The sequence below is a fragment of the Lytechinus pictus genome, chromosome 11 (genome assembly GCF_037042905.1).
Source record: "Lytechinus pictus isolate F3 Inbred chromosome 11, Lp3.0, whole genome shotgun sequence".
NCBI classification, from domain to species: Eukaryota; Metazoa; Echinodermata; class Echinoidea; order Temnopleuroida; family Toxopneustidae; genus Lytechinus; species Lytechinus pictus.
Window position 1 is genome coordinate 13498291 of NC_087255.1, and position 21174 is coordinate 13519464.

At 36.1% G+C, this 21174-nt stretch overlaps 2 protein-coding genes across 2 annotated transcripts in view; both read left to right on the forward strand.

Moving 5' to 3' along the window:
- The first annotated feature begins 1000 nt into the window (after positions 1-1000).
- On the forward strand, positions 1001-12696 carry LOC129271481 (uncharacterized). Its single transcript, XM_064107020.1, has 7 exons — positions 1001-1226; positions 5646-5744; positions 6619-6963; positions 7950-8048; positions 10620-10961; positions 11307-11411; positions 12335-12696. The coding sequence occupies exons 1-7, from the start codon at positions 1001-1003 to the stop codon at positions 12694-12696; spliced, it is 1578 nt and encodes a 525-aa protein (XP_063963090.1).
- Positions 12697-20330: 7634 nt separating this feature from the next.
- The window catches only part of LOC129271812 (uncharacterized), a 39960-nt gene continuing 39116 nt past the window's right edge, over positions 20331-21174 (forward strand). Inside the window, exon 1 of the mRNA XM_064107021.1 lies at positions 20331-20419. The gene's annotated coding sequence lies outside the window, so the exon portion shown is untranslated. The remainder of the gene's footprint in view (positions 20420-21174) is intronic.

A 21174-nucleotide genomic window follows, 5' to 3' on the forward strand; every position in this document is an offset into this window, starting at 1 on the left:
CCACATCCCGAATTATAGCTGCTTCACTAGAAATAGAGATAAGCAGCGTGGTGGTGGATGTGCATTATATGTTCACGACTCTGTTCACTACGATTATCCTACAATACACGCAGATATAGAAATGCAATTGATAAATTTATATATGCATAATTTTACTTTATCCGTTGTCAATTATTATAATCTTTGTAAGAGAATAGACGAAAACATTCTAAATACTTTGTTGCGCCATGTTAAGGACACTACGAAATTATTATTAGGAGACTTTAACTCCCACAATACACTTTGGGGAAGCGATACAACAGATAACAATGGGCTCCTGATAGAAGACTTTCTTAAGCATCATGATTTGATGGTTCTTAATGATGGCTCAGGTACAAGATTGAATCCTGTAACAGGAAAAACCTCATGTTTAGATCTATCTATTATCTCCACTTCCTTAGCTATGAACTGTCAGTGGTACACCCTTCCTGACAAATTTGGAAGTGATCACTTTCCAGTTATAACAGAAATATATACCGGTAAACAGATCTCGAAACAAGACGAAGTCAGAGAGACTAAATACAAATGGTCCCTGAAAGGTATGGACTGGAAATTTTTCAGTAATATATGTGAGAAAAACTCTAAACAATATTATATGAATAATAATATTGATGTTAACATTCTTTATGAAAGATTTATGGACATTTTAGCAATGTCTCTAAATGAATCGGCACCCATTAAGAAAAGGGCGCATCGCAATCCAGTCCCATGGTGGACAAAGAAATGTTCCTTAAAAATCAAAGAAAGGAATAAAGCGAAAAATAAATTAAGAAAATGTCTATCAATTGAGAACCTGATTACTTATAAACAAAAGAAAGCTAAAGCTCAAAAAGAAATTCGACTTGCCAAACGTCAGTATTGGCAGTTATACTGCTCTAAATTGAGTCGCTTCACTCCGCTTGGTCAAATTTGGCGTTTTGTTAAAAGATTGAAAGGTGTTCCTAATCCAACAAGGCGTAACATGCCTGTATTGTTCTTAGAGAATGGAGAAACGCTTCTCAGTGATACAGACAAAGCCAATGCTTTTGCTCGATCTTTTGTCCAAGTTGGAGAAACTACCAATGCTGACAGTTCGGATAAAGAGATCAATAGGCAGTTTGAAAATCTTCCTTTCAAGAACACAGGTAATATGCCTCAAGCAATTAACGAACAATTTCAGATGATAGAGTTAGAAAGTATCCTACAAGGTAAGAAACCCTCAACTCCAGGAGAAGATGGAATAGGTTATCAAGTGTACGAGCACCTGCCGGAGTCCCTTAAACATATGATGTTACTTGTTATTAATAGGATCTGGGAAACCGGTACAATACCAGTGCCATGCAAGCACTCCATACTTATCCCCTTGTTAAAGCAGGACAAAAACCCATCCAAAACAGATTCTTATCGACCCATTGCACTCACGTCCTGTTTCATCAAAAGTATGGAAAGTATGGTAAAAAAACGACTTCAAATGTACCTTGAAAAACATGTCTTACTATCTCCTATACAGAATGGATTCCGCAAAGGTCGAGGAACGATTGATAACATTGTTCATCTTGAGAATGAAATTCAAAAGAATTTGAAAACTGGTGTTAAAACATTGGCAATCTTTATAGACATAAAGAAAGCATTTGACTCCCTATGGACAAAAGGACTCCTAGTCAAATTAAGTAAATTAGGTCTTACAGGAAACATTCTACTTTTCTTAAAAAATCTATTGACACATCGCACTATTCAAGTTCGAGTAGGGGATCATCTTTCTGACATTATGGAAACCAATAATGGAATTCCTCAAGGCCTTAGTCCTGAATTGTTCAATATTATGGTGCATGATATTCCAATTTCACCAACCATTCACAATCTTCTTTATGCTGATGATTGTGTAATATGGAAATCTGCCAATGATATAAGAGAGGGTACCAAAGAAATCCAGGAATATCTAAATATACTTCATGATTGGTTTCTCTCTTGGGGAATGATGATTTCTTATGAGAAAACGGTTCCCGTACTTTTCTCTCATTCCCCTCGATATGATCCACATCTCGAGATATATTTGGGGGACAACCTCCTAACGCCAAGGAAGGAGTACAAATATCTTGGTACTATTTTCGACTCTAGGCTAACATGGAGACCCCACATACATGAAGTAGTTCAAAGATGTAAAAAGAGAATTAACATTTTGAAATGTTTATCTTATGCCAATTTCTGTGGTAATGTTGGAGAACTACTTCACGTATACCGGGCAATTATTCGGTCTCTCATGGATTATGCATGTGAGGCTTATGACTCCGCAACCACAAATGTTAAAAATATTCTTAACTCTTGCCAATATCAGTCACTCGCCATATGCGCGGGAGCAAAAAGGGGCACTTCCCTTCGAACTCTTCAAGTAGAACTTGGAGAAATGCCCCTAGATATACGACGTGAAATGCTGAGCGTAAGACTCAAGAAACGCATAGATAGTATACCAAATCATCCATTGAAACAAGATCTTCAAGACTGTTGGCAGTTTCAGTTTTACTCTGACAAGAACACGAGGAAGCCTTTCGGGGAAAGAATATCGAAATTACCCGAGCCTCTCCAATATGAAATTGAGGATATGTACTCGTATACTTTTATACCTTATTGGCATTATCGGTCACCAATAATATCCATGGAGATATCCGATTATATATCGAAAAGTGACAATTTAACATTCCAGAAACAAACAAGTCTTGAATTAATACACAAGAAGTGGTATAACTTCTTACAAATCTTCACTGATGGTTCGAAGTCTCCTGAAACTGGAAAAGCAGCAGCAGCATTTCATGTACCCTATTACAAATATATATATTCAATGAGACTCCAAGATAATACATCGTCTTATAGATCAGAGCTTGCAGCGATCATACTAGCATTAAATTGGTTGAACCAATTACCCAGTCTTTATACAGGAGCGGTAGTGTTTTGTGATTCACTCAGCGCACTAGAGGCAATCAAAACTAAAAAAGAAACTAACTTTGTGAATGAAATTCTGTTAATGTATACACAATTGTATAATAAAGGAATAACAGTGTATTTTGAATGGATCCCAAGTCATTGTGATATCAGGAACAATGAGGTGGCGGATATCGCAGCCAAAAAAGGTTTACGGCACAGCCAAATTGATGTAAATAACAAAATTAGTAAGCATGAATCAAACTGCATTCTTAAAATGTACTTTACACAAGTATGGCAAAAAAATGGGATGAAACATTATCCCCTTTGAAGGACATTCAAAAATCAGTTTCGAAAACTTTCAAATGTGTTCTAAACCAGAGATATAGCACATCTATTTTACATTGTCTCCGAATGAACAATATTGATCTTAACGAGAATAGACGGCTTGTTAACAACCACGAAACAGGTCTATGCTCATTCTGTGCTGTGCCGGAAACAACTCTCCACTATCTCACAAAATGTCCCGAATACTCACAAGAAAGGGAAAAGCTCTTACTTGAAATAAATAAAAGTGAATTGGATATAAAGAGAATTCTCAATTCAGCAGAGTACTCGCATCAAAAAGCTTTGGTATCCTTCGTAAGAAGGACCCAAAGATTCACATAGTATATTCGAGTCGTTTTAACATATTGTTAATTGAAATAATTGAACGTTGTATTTAGTTCCATTCATGTATGAATCTCATGTTTGATGACTCTTATAAACCCATGTTGGGGAAAAATAATTATATACGTGTTGATATGAATGCATTACACATATTATGTCTTTTGTATGATCTTATCAATTTGTAAATATCTGATTTATTGAACAAACTATGAGATGTGAAAATTAACCCATTGCACGATAATTGCACAAGACTCAGAACGTTTGTTTTGTCTCGAACCTAACCATTTGTACTAACTTTGATTTTCGAAAATCGGATGAAGGAGATCATTTCGTCAACAGACATCACACAGCCTTGACTGGTATTGGGGGGGGGGGGGGGGCTAAGGCTACGCATGCGCATCATGCAGTAGCTGAGAAACCTGATCAATGTACCGATCCGGGCTTGGCCAGATAATACATCTAAAGAGGTTAAGTGATTTGTGATGACAGTCTGTTGTGATTCTCCAAAATTGCGCGAATAATGCAGCGCTCTACCTTCCTTTTTACTGAATTGATTCAAGTACAGAAAAGTTATAAATAAAATTACCGCAAATTATGCTGGCGCAAATATTCACTACTGAATGACACGCGCCGTATAAGCTAAAACAACAACAACAACAACAACAATTGTTTAATTATCCAGGTCTGGAAAAAAGACTTTGCACTTTTGTGCTATATGAACGCATTGCTATAGGGTTTAGTTTTTAGTTTTAAGTAACCAGGTCTGGAGAAAAAACTACGCTTGATTCTCAATTTACTCTTAGCGCATATATTCACAATATACGCCGTATAAGTTGAAACAACAACAAACACATTTATTCCAATAGTTTTAATTAACTGGGTCTGGAGAAAAGACTAAGCTCGATTTTCATTTTTATTCAACTAGAATATCATTATTGTATCTTAGTATGGACTTATATTATAATATTTGAAATAAACGGGTCTGGAAAAAGACTTTGGATTTATATTTAATTTTTTGAAACAACCGGGTCTGGAAAAAAGACTTTGGACTTTATATATTATAATTTTTGAAACAACCGGGTATGGAAAAAAGACTTTGGACTTATATCATAATTTTTGAAACAACCGGGTCTGGAAAAAAGACTTTGGACATATATTATAATTTTTGAAACAACCGGCTCTGGAAAAAAGACTTTGGACTTATATTAGAATTTTTGAAACAACCGGGTCTGAAAAAAAGACTTTGGACTTATATTATCATTTTTTAACAACCAGGTCTGAAAAAAAGACTTTGGACTTGCAATATAATTTTTTTATCACCCGGGTCTGGAAAAAAGACTTTGGACGTATATTATAATTTTGAAACAACCGGGTCTGGAAAAAGACTTTGGACTTGTACTATAATGTTTAATAAACCGGGTCTGGAAAAAAGACTTTGCACTTTTGTGCGATACAGTGTATGAACGCATTACTATAGGATTTTAGTTTAGAACGGATTCGCCAAAAATCCCTTCAAATTTATTACATTTGTGGGTAAAGTCATTATTACATTTGTGGGCGATCAAAAATGATTACATTTGTGGGTAAAGTGCATTATTACATTTGTGGGCGTTATTACATTTGTGGGTGCAACACCCCTTTCTTAACAAACCCCCTCTCGCATGCAACCTTCAATTCCTTCAAGTTGCAATACTATTCAGGGAGCCTGTTTCTTATAATAAACATAATAGATAGGGAATCGGTTTGTTTCTTCCAAAGAAGAGATCTGGAGTTTGTGACTGTTTTTTTTGGTCTTTATCCAGTCTTTGTGGCCTATCTCCCATGTTAAGAAAAAAAAAATAGTACAGTAATACATGTATAATGGAATATTATATTAGGCATACGTATTTCAAAGTAAACAACATAAATAAATAACGTGGGAATAGTTCAATTTCAATGATTTCAATCAGCTTAAAATATAACATGTATGTTAAGCTGAGTGAAATAATTAAAATTGAACTATTCCCGATTGCCACACTTCATTCTTTTTCTTACTCTAACAGAGAATTTCAGTTGTTCATTATCAAACATGAACGTGTCAATGGCGATGGTTTGTGATGGATATTACGACTGTGATCATTACGAAGATGAATTAAATTGCAGTGAGTTTAAGGTTTTTAATAAGTTTCAAGTATTTGATTCCATACCAGTGAGCGTCAGAATGTTTTTAAAGGTTTAATGGGGCTAAGTAAAATATGGACGGGGGAGGGGGGGGGGGGGCAGGGGGGGGGGGTCTGGAGCCCCCTCTTCTAAGTTCCACAGGCAGTGATATCTTATTTTCACTAATGTTCACAAATATTCATAGATCTCTCTTAAAATTTTTATTTTCTGAAAAATGATTTTACCCCACCAAATCGCATAATCTATGTTAAATTTGTTTCAAATGTTCACAGTTACTTTATCTTAATGTAAAAAAAGATTTATAATTCTTCATTTTCTAATATCGTAATTGACCACGTCATGGACAGGCCTACTGCTTTTTTTTTTTTTTCTGGGGGGGGGGGGGGCACAATTACACGAAAAACCAATTCTGCCCAGGAATGTCCTTTCTGAATTTCGTATTCTCACGCATATAGACATTACAGGACTAAATGTTTTTGTCTATATCATATATGCAGCATACATGAATATAATGTTTGCTTTGCCCAAATCCTCTTAGTTTTCATACCGTATACGTTCCAATGTTGTCAATTTCATTTCTGTTTAAAGCTTCCTCTCCAAAGAATTAGGCAATTCGTAGATCATAAAAGTTTCAACCCCCGAAGAAATTATGAGGGTGACTTCATGCCAACTGTTAAGGAAATATCATGTACTTATATTGAAACAACTTTCTCTTCTTTAGTCAAAAGATCCAGTTTTGTTACATAACACAACTCATGTTGAAAATCTCAAATTTGGATCTTACACTAGAAAAAACTGACCTTTTTTCCTTATTTTTTCTACCACTTTTTTTTCTTATTTCTTCTTTTCTCCCAGATAATCCAGCTATTTATCTAAAGGAAGGGGAATTGCACTCAATCTCCATACCACGCAACTACACAAGACGATTTTACCACGTAACCGTGCTACAAACAAACGATACGAATGTATTTCGAATCGTGTTCCAAGATTTCTATATCAGATTTACCAATCAAATCCAAATAGGGACAGGCACTGATCCAGCTGATACACAGTCCGTCACCAAAACTTTCTCTGGATCTACTTCTTGCTGTCCTTGGGATGTTTATATAGAGACCGATAATATGTGGATTGCTGTCATAGGCGGACTGACTTACACCAATCTTAAGATTGATGCGGACATCGTTTCTTTCAACCTTTCAAGTGAATATGATATTTTACTGACATTTTTTATATCAAGAGTAGAATAACTACAATTATTGGTGTAAAACTAATAATACTGTTGAGAATTAAGCCCTTTTCAAGGTAATATAAAGAATAAGAAGTTGAATGGTTATGACAAACCCGTCTACATTACATGCAACATAGAAGCAGTGCTAACTTTGAAAAAGAGAGAAAAGGGGCATTCATTTTATATTCCAAGTTCATTGACCAAAAAGACCTCCGACCCTGACTGAGAATGTTTTTATTCATTTCATATAAATTTGTGAAAATCAAAAAAGCAATTTCATATAAGACTTATAATATCAGCATTATCTTTAGAATTCAAAACCTTAAATTTTGGTTGAGTTCTTTTAAGTTGATATCAATTATTTATTGACCCTAAATAATTTTGACCTTCGCCCAGTGACCTATAATTTCATGCCGATATTTGATAATCGCTCTTATCACAACATGGTATGATTGAATGTATCCTAAATGACCAGAAAAATGTCAAGTACTCAGAAATACTTTATTTATGTCCTTCGATTTATCATAAAATTGTAAAGGTATGATGACAATTCAAAAACTAAACCTTGCTAAGCTTTTGATGATACTACAACATGGAAAAACTTAATTGACCCTGAATAACCATTGTCCTTGACTATGTGACCGGAAACTCTTGGCAAATGATCATTGATATTTTATAACCCTTGTTTCAAACTATCATGAAATAGATCCATACAATGTCAAAATTAGGATGACATTTCAAAAAAAGAACCTATGTCCTGCTTTTGTTATACTATGCAGGCGAGAAAAAAATCGAGGTTTTCTTATAATTTCAACCGAAACACGGGTAGAATGAAAATAATTGGTAGTGATCAGAACAAGCCAGTAGACATGGTAGATCTAGTACAAAGTTGCCTGATCCTTGATCCAGTTTACTCTCATATGGCCCTATGATTTTCTTCCTTTTCCCTTCTTATCAGCTCTGTTTAATTGTCCAATGAGCAATATGAACGTGTCATCAGATGTTCTCTGTGATGGAGTGTACCATTGTGATCATTATGAAGACGAATCAACATGCAGTGAGTCATAAAAAGAAAAAAAATGTTTCTGCCCTTTATGCAACCATGATTTCATTTTAAAATTATTTCCATTTTACAGGTCAAGTCCATCAAAATCTGATGGGAAATAAGAAAGTTATGGCGTTTGAAAGTTTTGCTTATTTTTCACAAAACAGTGATATGCACATCTCCAATGAGACAGTCGATGATGTCCCTCACTCACTAATTCTTTTTTATTGTTTGAATTATACAATATTTTTTTATATATAGATTTGACAATAAGGACCAACTTGACCTAATCGTATAGTAGTAAACAGTCCTCATTCCATAATGTTCAGGGAGGAATTTGTCGTTGTTTCGTTTGACAATGAGGAGAAAAATAGATTATTCCTTATTTCATATAATAAAATACAAAAGAAATAATGAGTGGATGCCGTCATCAGTCACCAGGATGTGCATATAACTGTTTTGTGAAATTAAGGAAAACTAAAAAAATTCATAATTTGTTTTTATTTTACGTCCGATTTTGATGAAAGTTTCAGTGTTATGCTTGCTGGATTTTTATATTTTTATCCAAATCAACTTTTTGTTGGGGTGGACTTGTCCTTTAACGATAGATATAGGCCTAGTGATGATCATAAGGAGATAATGATAAAAAATCCTATATCAATGAAACATCAGCAATAACAAACAAATGAACAGTAATATGAAAAGAGAGTTTGCTGCACATAGTAATAATGGTTCCATGACATTTGCTCCGACGACTATTGCTCCGATGTAAAATCTGCACATAAACATAAAACATAAAACCCTACTTCCAAAACTAGATAAACCCCAATCCTTATCTTTACATTATTATGAACAAAAACTCTAACATAATCCTGACTCTAACCCTATGCCCTCTGAGATATTAAGACCGGATCAATTGTCGCAGGAGCAAATATCGTGTCACTTCAATAGTAGGGCTGAAAATAGTTGGACTTAGAAGGAATGACAATGCTGGTTAAAAATGTATACACTGCGTATCAAAAAAAAAAAAACACTTTGGAAAAGCCCTGGAAATTGAAAAATATACAACATGTGGGTAATATGTTCACATATAATCTTGGTCTCATCTATCCAATGAAAGTAAAAGTATTCACAGAATGTTACACTTGAGTGAGCACTGTCTACTTTTGAAAAGCTCACAGAAATCTGTTTGCGCGCAAATGCTCCTTTTCACGCTGTGTCAAGGGGAAAGGGCGAAATCAAACTTACCTTGCGAAACATTTCTCATATGTTTCCCTTGCACTTTTAGTCAATTGAAATAAAACGGATAAATTCAAGCATTTTGTAACAACTTTGCCACCCAAATTGAAATTTCAACACTTAGTAAGCACAACCTTTACCATTTTTGTGCCAGCTGGATCTGAGGACATGAATCTGAACAAAAGTTTATATCAGACATCTCCCGCATTTCATCACTAAGTTTTTATCATTTAATGTAGATTTAAATTTCATTTTTTATTTAATACGTGTTTCTCCACACTTTTCCCAAGTTTGACAATGATTAACAAAATGAAAATCAAGCCTAAGCCATTCCATGTAAATCACAACTCAGTGTAAAGCAGATATCGTCACGATGGCCTCGGTGTGTGGGAGAGTGGGGTGAGGCGCAATGCACTCTTCGTAGTGTTTCACTAACTTTTCAAAAGTAAGTGGTGCTAACTCAAGCGTAAATATTTAAATGGATCTGTACTTATGTTTGAATGTGGAGAAATCTTCAGGATATTACAAATGTATAATTTTACAGGATTTTTTTTATAGGTGTAAACTTTTTTTGATACACATTTTAAACTAAGAGTAATAGCGCATCAAAAGTAGGTTGCAAAATATCGGTTATCATAATAATTGGCAAAATCCTATAAATAAGAGCAACATATATGATAATAAATACATAACAGGTACATAACAATCACTTTACAATGAACAAGTAATATACAATAATAATAATGAAATTACAATGAAAACACTTAAAAGTGCTGTTTCGTTTAAGTACTGTACCGTAATCATACCCCCTACTTGACTGTATCATTAATCTTTGTCATTATCAGCCTTTATAAAATGATAGTAATATCACTTAGCACAGATGAGTGCCGTTTTCACATGTTCCAGGAAGATTTCCTTTTAATGTGTTGACTCTAGGCCAGGACCTGGTCTTAAAAAATGAAATATTTGTCAAACATTTCAATCAAACAAAAATCAGTAATTGCAATAGGTGATTGATGTGATTTGCAATCCTTAAGTGTCGCACTATAGCGACAAGCCGTTATAAAATAATCGCGTGCTCAATAGACGACAAGCCGTAAATTAGAAGCAATCTTAGTCAAAATGAGTCTTTAACAGGTTATTGTATGTGTCTTCCTCTGCACCATCTTACATTATCCAGCGACGTATCTGCCATCAGGTGAATCACATTCAATCTACATACCACGCAATAGTAATGGAATGTTGTAACACTGTGTATCACAGTGTTGTGATTGTTTGTTCTTTGTGGTAGATTGGGTCAAACATTTTATCCATAACCTTCCTTTCTCTCGATGTTATTAATAGATTACACTGCGACGTATCTGCAACTAGGTGAATCTTATTCAATCGACATACCACGCAACTACACTAGACGATTTTACCACGCAACCGTGCTACAAACAAATGATACGAAAGGATTTCGAATCGTGTTCCAAGATTTCTATATCAGATCTACCAATCAAATCCAAATAGGGAAAGGTACCGATCCATCTGATCCACAGTCTGTCATCACAAGTCTCTATGGTACTAGAACCTCTTCTGATGATGTCTATGTGGAGACCAATAAGATGTGGATGGCTATCATAGGAGGACTGGCTGACACCAATCTCTTCATAGACGTTGGCATCTTTGCTATTGATCTCTCAAGTAAATAGATGTCATTCTACTTCGCTTTCATGGAGTCTAATGGTATTATATAATTGGTAGGACAAAGTTCAAAACATGAAATGTAACCACTTTAATGTTGAATAATGAATCAAATCGTTAGAAATTGCTTTGATCTTTCAATTGAATGAGATGTTACTAAGAGTTTGATATCAGGAATAGAATAACTAGGGCCACTAACTTCCAACAACAACAAATAACAAACAGAAACACGGGTAGATTGAGGGTAGAAGTTGTAATCAGAAAATACCATTATCTAATGCATTGTTATAATATTGTGCTCATATAGATGTATGATTTTTCCTTCCCCCTTTTCCTCTATACCAGCCCTGTTTAATTGCTTTGTGAGCAATAAGAACGTGTCACTGGTATCAGATTTTCTGTGTGATGGAGTGTACCATTGCGATCATTATGAAGACGAATTAGCATGCAGTAAGTAAAATAAAGAGGTATTTCTGTCTCTTGTGTGCTTCTTATTTAATTTGAATTCTATTTAGGTAACAAAAAGTAGACTGACAATGTTTTGATTGACAGATATAGTTGTCATCCGAAGTAGCAAATTGAACTAACGCGATGTTTCGGTTGCAAACTGGTAGTACCTTCGTCATGTTCATCTGGTATGGAGAGCTTGATGTTTTTATGATGCGTGATCAGTGCATATTATGACCATGGCTATCCCTGCCTTTGTCATGGTGTGCAAAATATCGGCAATCTTTATAATAGGCAAAGGCCCAATAAGAGAAACATAATTAAACACTACCCACATTCCTCTACTTGTATCATTAGTCTCTGTCATTATTAGCCTTCATAAAATGATAGTTATAAGGCATGCACTAACGACGCGTAACAGAAGCATTGTGTGATTGGATAACTCAAATGACTGCCCTTTCCATATGTTCCAGGAACGCTTTCTTTTTTATGTGTTGACTTTAGTCCATGACCTGGACTCCGTACCACAAAGATTTGTAATCTATCGCTAAATATCAATGACCAATCAAGATCATCGTTGCATGCGCATTCTGTTTAAAATACTGACCGGGAACCAATCAGTGCGGTTCTTTCATATTTGGAATACAGTACAAACCTTTGTGTTACGGAGCCCTGGTTTTACAAGATTTGTGAAACATTCGAACCAACTGAAATGCATTTGGTGAAAATTCCCTTCCTTTAATTATAGAGATATTAGATAATAATTGCAATGTGAGGTAGATATGATTTACATTCCTTGTACGTGCAGCGCTAACGGGCAAGCCGTTATGAAATAATGGCGTTCTCCACCATCCAACCTTTAAATAAGCATCAATATTAGTCGTAATGAGTCTTACACATTTTTATGTGCCTTTGAATCTTCTTAGATTACTCAACGACGTATCTGCAATCAGGTGAATCATATTCATTCATCATACCACGCAACTACACCATACGATTTTACCACGCAACCTTGCTTCAAACAAATGATACGAATGGATTTCGAATCGTGTTCCAAGATTTGTTTCTCTCTTCTAGTCATCGAATCCAAATAGGGGCAGGTACTGATCCGTCTGATCAACAATCTGTCATCACAACCATCAATGGATATAGAACTTGCTGCCCTGTTGATGTCTACGTAGAGACCAATAAGATGTGGATTGCTGTCACAGGTGGTCTGACTTACACCAATCTTGAGATTGATGCGGACATCATTGCTTTCAAGCTTTCAAGTGAATATATTTACTAGCAGTTTTATATCAAGTATAGAAAAAACTGGGGCCTGCCAACTTTCATTCCAAAAAGTTATAAACCGATTAAAATATTTGCCTATTTTAAAGTAAATGAATGGCAGAAAAAAGCTGCTGAAAACTGCTTATCTAATAAAAGAGAGCCAATGGAGTAAATTAGAGAGTCAAAAAGGAGCCTAAGCTTTCGATCCTAGCAGAATCTTCTTTGGATGCAAAATGAAGTGGAACAAACATAATATAGACCATAGACATGCAACAGCAACGCTAGAAACAAGGAGACAAAAAGGGCATTAGAGAGTTTTGATGATCAATCAGGTTAGAGAAGGGGATGAAAGCAAAGGAGTAGGCAGACACAAAGGGAAGTTAGTGTAAGTAAGGCCAGTAAAAGACCTTAAAGAGAAATTCCAGTAGTTGCAGTAAACACTGATTTCATGAGAAAGTCTGTAAAACCAGGCTTAACTGTCAGTATATCATCGAGGATCTAGATCTGGTACAGTTACATAAACTGAACTTTGTGACATCTTGAAATCTACGCTGAAAATGTTCACACTGAAGATCACCAACACAGATAAGCGCACGTGGGACAGTGCATTATTATTGCTTTGAATGTCAGCCCGACGCTTGACCCGAATCTTGTGCTTATTTGCTAATTTCTCAACAATTACACATTTTTATTCCAGAATCCTTTGGCACATATTTTTTATTTATACAAACAGACACTTTGGGGTAATTTCATTGGATTCTGTACGAACTCATTTTGATATCGTTACCACAACTGGAATTTACCTTTAAGCTGTGAGGGATTAAGACAATTGGGTAGGCAACGTCAAACAGAATCTGGAACAAAACAGTGATAGGGGGTGTGGGAAGAGATGAATAACAAGATAATTAGTGAGAGGTGGGTCAAACAGGTTACAAAGAAAGGCATAATAAACTGGTGCATAAGACTGGGGGGGGGGGGGGAAGGAAGGGGGAACAAATGATAATGTGCAAAAGACATAAAAGTATAAACGAAAAAAAAAACATTCACATATATATAAATATATAGCGTAACTAGTATAGTAAATCCGCTAGGGGTGAGGGGAAAAAACCAAAAGGCTATATACAGTGCGTCCCAAAAAAAAACTATACACTTTTGAAATGGCTGCCAAATAAAAAATATAGCACTTTGGGGGAAAAGACTTATAGATATGGAAAGCCAATAAAGTCAACTTTCAGATGACACCAAAAAGTTGGAAAACTATTCATGCTTGAGCGAGCACTGCCCACTGAAACAAAGGGTATGAAAATTAGGGTGGGCCGGAATTAGCCTTCCAATTTCTTTCAGGTTTTTTGTTTGGTACATGCAAAGTTAAGGGTTATTTGGTGAATTAAAGATCAGTTGTGATCAGTTTATTGTTTGTGAAAATTTAATGCGTTATTAAATTGAAATTTAAAGCATGAGTGATTATGAATTGCCATTTTTAGTGCAGCATTTTGTCTTTATCATGTGGATCTCAACAATGTGTTCATGACAGTCAGGAGAAGAGGGGGCAATATGACTTAGGTAGGTGAAGTACGTTGATGGGATAAAGGTCAACAGAACATTTAGCAACCCCTCTCTCCATCTCAACCCCCTCCCCCCCCCCCGCTTCTCTCCTGAGAGACTAAGCTCGGCTAGGCTGGGCAGGAATTAGCCTTACAGTTTTTTTGAGTGATTAGTCCTTTGGAACTTGCTAAGCTAAATTAATGAGTGAGATAAGTTTTGGTTTCTTAGGCAAATTACTAAGTTACTATATTGCATGAGTTACTAAATTGAAATTTAATCATGAGTGAACAGCAATTGTAATTTTAGTGTAGCATATTCATCTTGTGGACCTCAGAAGTGTGTTCGTGAGAGTCAGAGTAATGCGATGGTACCTGTTACAAGCAAGAGGGTGAGATATGCTAAGACTTGGTTAAAAGGGCATTCCTCTTCCTTTTGTCCTTTAAAAATTACAAATTAAAAGTCATATGTAACCTCCCCTCTCCACCACCATTTCCCAGCCCCCCTCTCTCTCTGTCTCACTTCCTGGATTGTAGCGTATTCAAAACTTATTACTGCCAAGTGACCGGTGGCTGATGGTCAGTTTTGTTATTGAATGATTACCAAGAAATTTAATGATTATGATGATTAATGAAATAATTAATTGAAAAAAAATGAATGTTTGATTGATCACATTGCACATTGAATGAGTTGATTTACTGATAAATTGTTGATTAAATTATTGATAGGAAAAAGTTGATGCCCCGATTCAGAATTAATCATTAAATCAACATTCTGCTCTGGACTTCACGCGTACATGACAATAGCCATTAGTCTCTCAACAGGAGGGGAGGGCGGAAAAGAGGGAGGGGGCAGGGGCTGAATGTTCTGTTGAGCCTTATTCCATCAACCTACTTCTCCCACTTAAGTCCTATCTCACCCCCTATTCTCCCGACTCCCATGAACACATTGCTGAAATCCACATGATAAAGTTGATATGCTGCCCAAAAAGATATCCAAATAATAAATTTGAAATGCTGCCCAAAAAGTGTAATTTGTGTTCACTCATGCATTAAAGTTCAATTTAATCATTTATAAAATTTGCTTATGCAACCAAAACTGGTCACGGTTGATCATTAATTTATCACAATTTGGCAGCCATTTCAAAAGTGTATAGTTTTTTTTGGGACGCACTGTAGTAGAAACAAGACAAGTATAAATATATGAAAAGGGAGAAGCATATTCCCTAAAAGGGTAGAGTAAATATAGAAACCGAGGGGAAACAAGACCACACTCAAGAGACGATTCTACGGGCACAAATCCACCGTCAACACAGCAAAGCTGGACACTCCAGTTGGCCGCCATTTTAACCTTCCCAACCACTCCATCACTGACATGATGCTACAGTGCATCGAATCTTTAGGTACCCGTCCTGACTCAGTCCGTACTAGCAGAGAGAAGTTCTCGATGAGACGACTTCGCACCATCCAACCTCATGGCCTGAACATCCAAGAGGGGAGCGACTGATTAGTCTGTTCCATTTTCTATATATATATATATATATATATATATATATATATATATATATATATATATATATATATATATATATATATTCTTTTTTTCTCCTCAGCTCTTTTAGAATAGTTATATCAGTTTCTTCCTCTACATTCCTCCCATATCTCTTAAAGGCTCAGCTCCAATATTTGCTTTCCACATTCAGGCAATATAATATATAATATATATATATATTTAAACATATTTTTTTCTCCACTCACCTCTTCTGGACTTACTATATATTTTTGTTTAGTTACAGTATGCTGTAGTTTCTTCATATACATTCCCCCTCTCTCATACAACATCGGCTTCTATATTTACTCTACCCTTATAGGCAATATGCTTCTCCCTTTTCATATATTTATACTTGTCTTGTTTCTACTATATAGCGGATGTACTATATTAGTTACACTATATATTTATATATATGTGTTTTTTTTTTGCTTTGTCATTTATACTTATATGTCTTGTGCACATTAAAGTAAATGAGACAGAAACACATGGAAATTGACGATAAAAATTGTTATCAGAAAATGTCAGTTAAAATCATGCATTGTCTGAATTTCATGCTCACATAACAGTGCATTTTTTTCCTTCACCCTTTCTACTCCCTATCAGCCCTGTTTAATTGCCCCAGGAGCAATATGAACGTGTCATCAGATGTTCTGTGTGATGGAGTGTACCACTGCGATCATTATGAAGATGAATCGACATGCAGTAAGTCAAATAGAGCATTTTGTCTCTTGCATACTTTTTATTTCATTTGCTTTCTATTTTGAGTAATAAGAATTAAAGTATACTGATAATGAAACAAAAAATCAAAATCAATAATTTGAGTGATATATAGTTGTCATCCAAAGTAGGAAACTGAACGACCGCGATGTATCGGTTGCAAACTGACAGTACCTTTATTTGCTAATGTAGAGCTTGATACTTGATGTATGAGTACACCATTATGGCCGTCCCCGGGGGGGGGGGCACTCAGTATAAAATGCATAGTGGGTATGTGCCGCGGAGGGGACCCCCATTTTTACACTCAAATTTCCGTTCCGAGGCATAGCATTTTTGTCTTATTGAGAAAAAGAACAAAGAAAGCCGCTCCAGAGCATAGCAATTTCTTCTTCTCGAGAAAGAAAGAAGAAAAAAAATCCGTTCCAGGGCTTTGCATATTTTCCGTTCCGCCGTTCCGGTCGCAATTTTGGTGAAAAGCGGCCGCAGCTCGCTGTCCGACCATCGCCTCTGCGCTAGCGCGCCCGTCAGTCGTGCCGCCGGGCTAGCTGCATGTACGTTTCATAGGGATGCATACGCACTCGCACGCAGGCGACCCGTTCCAAGGACCCCCGTTTTCACAAACATTTGTAGTTCCGAAGCCCGTTCCGAGGACCCTCCTTTTTACAATGAGCCCGCTCCAAGGCCCCCGTTTTTTGTCTCGCCCGCGGCACACCCCTACCACTTTTTTGGTCGAGTGCCCCCCCCCCCGGGTGGCCGTCACTCTGTTTGCTTTCACCCATGTGTGCAAAAACAGGTTATCATTATAATAGGCAAATTCCTATAAATATGAGAAACATACACCTTAATCAGATTCCCCTATACTTATATCATTAGTCTTTGTCATTATAAGCCTTCATAAAATCATAATTCCACATGTTCCAGTAACGTTTAACTTTTGATGTGTTGACGATAAACCAGGACCTCGTCTAACAAAGATTTGTGAAACATTAAATCAAACTGAAATTGCATTTGATAATAGTTCCCTAACTTCCCTTCACTTAATTATACAGATTTGAATCAATTTGGATCTGAGATTGGTATGTATTACACTCTTTGCAAGTGCCGCGCTAGCGACAATTGTAAAGTTATGAAATAATCGCGTGCTCAATAGACGACAAGCCGTAAATTAGAAGCAATGTTAGTCAAAATGAGTATTTAACAGGTTATTGTATATGTGTCTTCCTCTGCACCATCTTAGATTATCCAGCGACGTATCTACCATCAGGTGAATCACATTCAATCTACATACCACGCAATAGTAATGGAATGTTGTCACACTGTGTATCACAGTGTTGTGATTGTGTTTTCTTTTTGGTAGGTTGGGTCAAACATCTTATTCATTACCTTCATTTCTCTCGATTTTATACATAGATTACACTACGACGTATCTGCAATCAGGTGAATCTCATTCAATCGACATACCACGCTGCTACACAAGACGATTTTACCACGCAACCGTGCTGCAAACAAACGATACGAATGGATTTCGAATGGTGTTCCAAGATTTCTATATCAGATCTACCAATCAAGTCCAAATTGGGACAGGTACTGATCCATCTGATCCAGAGACTGTCATCACAACTATCTATGGAACTACACATTGCTGTCCCTGGGATGTCTACATAGAGTCCAATGAGATGTGGATTGGTGTCATAGGAGGACTGACTTACACCAATCTTGAGATTGATGCTGACATCAATGCTTTTGACCTTTCAAGTGAATATGATATTTTAACCAGTGTTAAATCAAGTATAGAAAAACTGTTGCCTGCCAACTTTCATAAAAAAAAAATATAAACCGATTGAAATATTAGCCTTTTGTAAAGTAGTATGAGGATTACATTCACTAAAGAGAGACAGAAACACAGGGTAATTGAGGATGGAAATTGTTGAGATCAGGAACTGTCAGAAGACCTACAATAATGCATTGTGTCAATTTGGTGCTCACATAGCAGTGCATTTTTTCCTTCCCCCTTTTTACTCCCTATTAGCCCTGTTTAATTGCCCGAGGAGCAATATGAACGTGTCATCAGATGTTCTGTGTGATGGAGTGTACCATTGCGATTATTATGAAGATGAATCGGCATGCAGTAAGTCAAATATGGAAGCATCCCTGCCTCTAGCGTACTTTTTATTTCATTTGCTTTCTAATTTGAGTAATAATAATTAAATTATACTGATAATGAAAACAGAAATAAAAATCAATATTTTGAGATATATATGTTGTCATCCGAAGTAGGAAACTGAACGACCGCGATGTTTCGGTGGCAAACTGACAGTACCATCATTTGCTAATGTAGAGCTTGATACTTGATGTACGAGTACACCATTATGGCCGTCACTTTGATTGCTTTGCAAAGCAGGTTATCATTATAATAGGCAAAGGCCTATAAATTAGAGAAACATATACCTTAATCAAATTCCCCTATACTTGTATCATTAATCATTGTCATTATAAGCCTTCATTAAATCATAGTAATAAGGCATGCACTACAACTTGCACTGGAAGCATTGTGATTGGATAACACAGGTGGGTGCACTTTCCACATGTTCCAGGAACGTTTAACTTTTAATGTGTAGAAGATAACCAGGACCTCGTCTTACAAAGATTTGTGAAACATTTCAATCAAACTGAAAATGCATTTGATAAAGATTCCCTTCACTCAATTATACAGATATAAATTAATTGTAATATGAGATTGTATGATATGATTTACACTCCTAGTTAAGTGCCGCGCTAGCGTCAAGCCGTTATGCAATAATCGCGTGCTCAATAGACGACAAGCCGTAAATTAGAAGCAATCTTAGTCAAAATGAGTCTTTAACAGGTTATTGTATATGTTTCTTCCTCTGAACCATCTTAGATTATCCAGCGACGTATCTGCCATCAGGTGAATCACATTAGATCTACATACCACGCAATAGTAATGGAATGTTGTCACACTGTGTATCACAGTGTTGTGATTGTGTTTTCTTTTTGGTAGGTTGGGTCAAACATCTTATTCATTACCTTCATTTCTCTCGATTTTATACATAGATTACACTACGACGTATCTGCAATCAGGTGAATCTCATTCAATCGACATACCACGCTGCTACACAAGACGATTTTACCACGCAACCGTGCTGCAAACAAACGATACGAATGGATTTCGAATGGTGTTCCAAGATTTCTATATCAGATCTACCAATCAAGTCCAAATTGGGACAGGTACTGATCCATCTGATCCACAGTCTGTCATCACAAGTCTGTTTGGATATAGAAGCTCTTCTGGTGATGTCTATGTGGAGACCAATCAGATGTGGATGGCTGTCATAGGAGGACTTTATGACACCAATCTCTTCATATATGTTGACATATTTGCTATTGATCTCTCAAGTAAATAGATTTAACGCTACTATTCGCTTTCATGGATTTAAATGGTATATAATTGGAAGGACAAAGTTAAAAACATGAAATGTAACCACCACTAATGTTCAGTAATGAATCAAACCTTTACAAAATGTTTTTGACCATTCAAGTGAATACGGTATGTTACTAACAGTTTTATATCAAGTATAGAATAGCTATGGCCTACCAACTTTCATGCAAAAATTATAAAACTGATGAGATTTATACCTTTTCCACGGTAGTATGAGGAATATATCTAATAAACAACAAACAGAAACACGGGTAGATTGAGGGTAGTAGTTGTAATCAGAAAATACCATTATCTAATGCATTGTTATAATATTGTGCTCATATAGATGTATGATTTTTTCCTTCCCCCTTTTCCTCTATACCAGCCCTGTTTAATTGCTTTGTGAGCAATAAGAACGTGTCACTGGTATCAGATTTTCTGTGTGATGGAGTGTACCATTGCGATCATTATGAAGACGAATTAGCATGCAGTAAGTAAAATAAAGAGGTATTTCTGTCTCTTGTGTGCTTCTTATTTAATTTGAATTCTATTAAGGTAAAAAAAAGTAGACTGACAATGTTTTGATTGACAGATATAGTTGTCATCCGAAGTAGCAAATTGAACTAACGCGATGTTTCGGTTGCAAACTGGTAGTACCTTCGTCATGTTCATCTGGTATGGAGAGCTTGATGTTTTTATGATGCGTGATCGGTGCATATTATGACCATGGCTATCCCTGCCTTCGTCATGGTGTGCAAAATATCGGCAATCTTTATAATAGGCAAAGGCCCAATAAGAGAAACATAATTAAACACTACCCACATTCCTCTACTTGTATCATTAGTCTCTGTCATTATTAGCCTTCATAAAATGATAGTTATAAGGCATGCACTAACGACGCGTAACAGAAGCATTGTGTGATTGGATAACTCAAATGACTGCCCTTTCCATATGTTCCAGGAACGCTTTCTTTTTTATGTGTTGACTTTAGTCCATGACCTGGACTCCGTACCACAAAGATTTGTAATCTATCGCTAAATATCAATGACCAATCAAGATCATCGTTGCATGCGCATTCTGTTTAAAATACTGACCGGGAACCAATCAGTGCGGTTCTTTCATATTTGCAATACAGTACAAACCTTTGTGTTACGGAGCCCTGGTTTTACAAGATTTGTGAAACATTCGAACCAACTGAAATGCATTTGGTGAAAATTCCCTTCCTTTATAGAGATATTAGATAAT

Excerpts from the sequence above, each read along its gene's own strand:
- LOC129271481 (XM_064107020.1), top strand. The coding sequence starts at position 1,001 with ATGCCTGTATTGTTCTTAGAGAATGGAGAAACGCTTCTCAGTGATACA. Across the intron at positions 1,227-5,645 it reads GTTAGAAAGTATCCTACAAG|AGAATTTCAGTTGTTCATTA; the intron begins GTAAGAAACCCT and ends TTACTCTAACAG. Across the intron at positions 11,412-12,334 it reads TGAAGACGAATTAGCATGCA|ATTACTCAACGACGTATCTG; the intron begins GTAAGTAAAATA and ends GAATCTTCTTAG.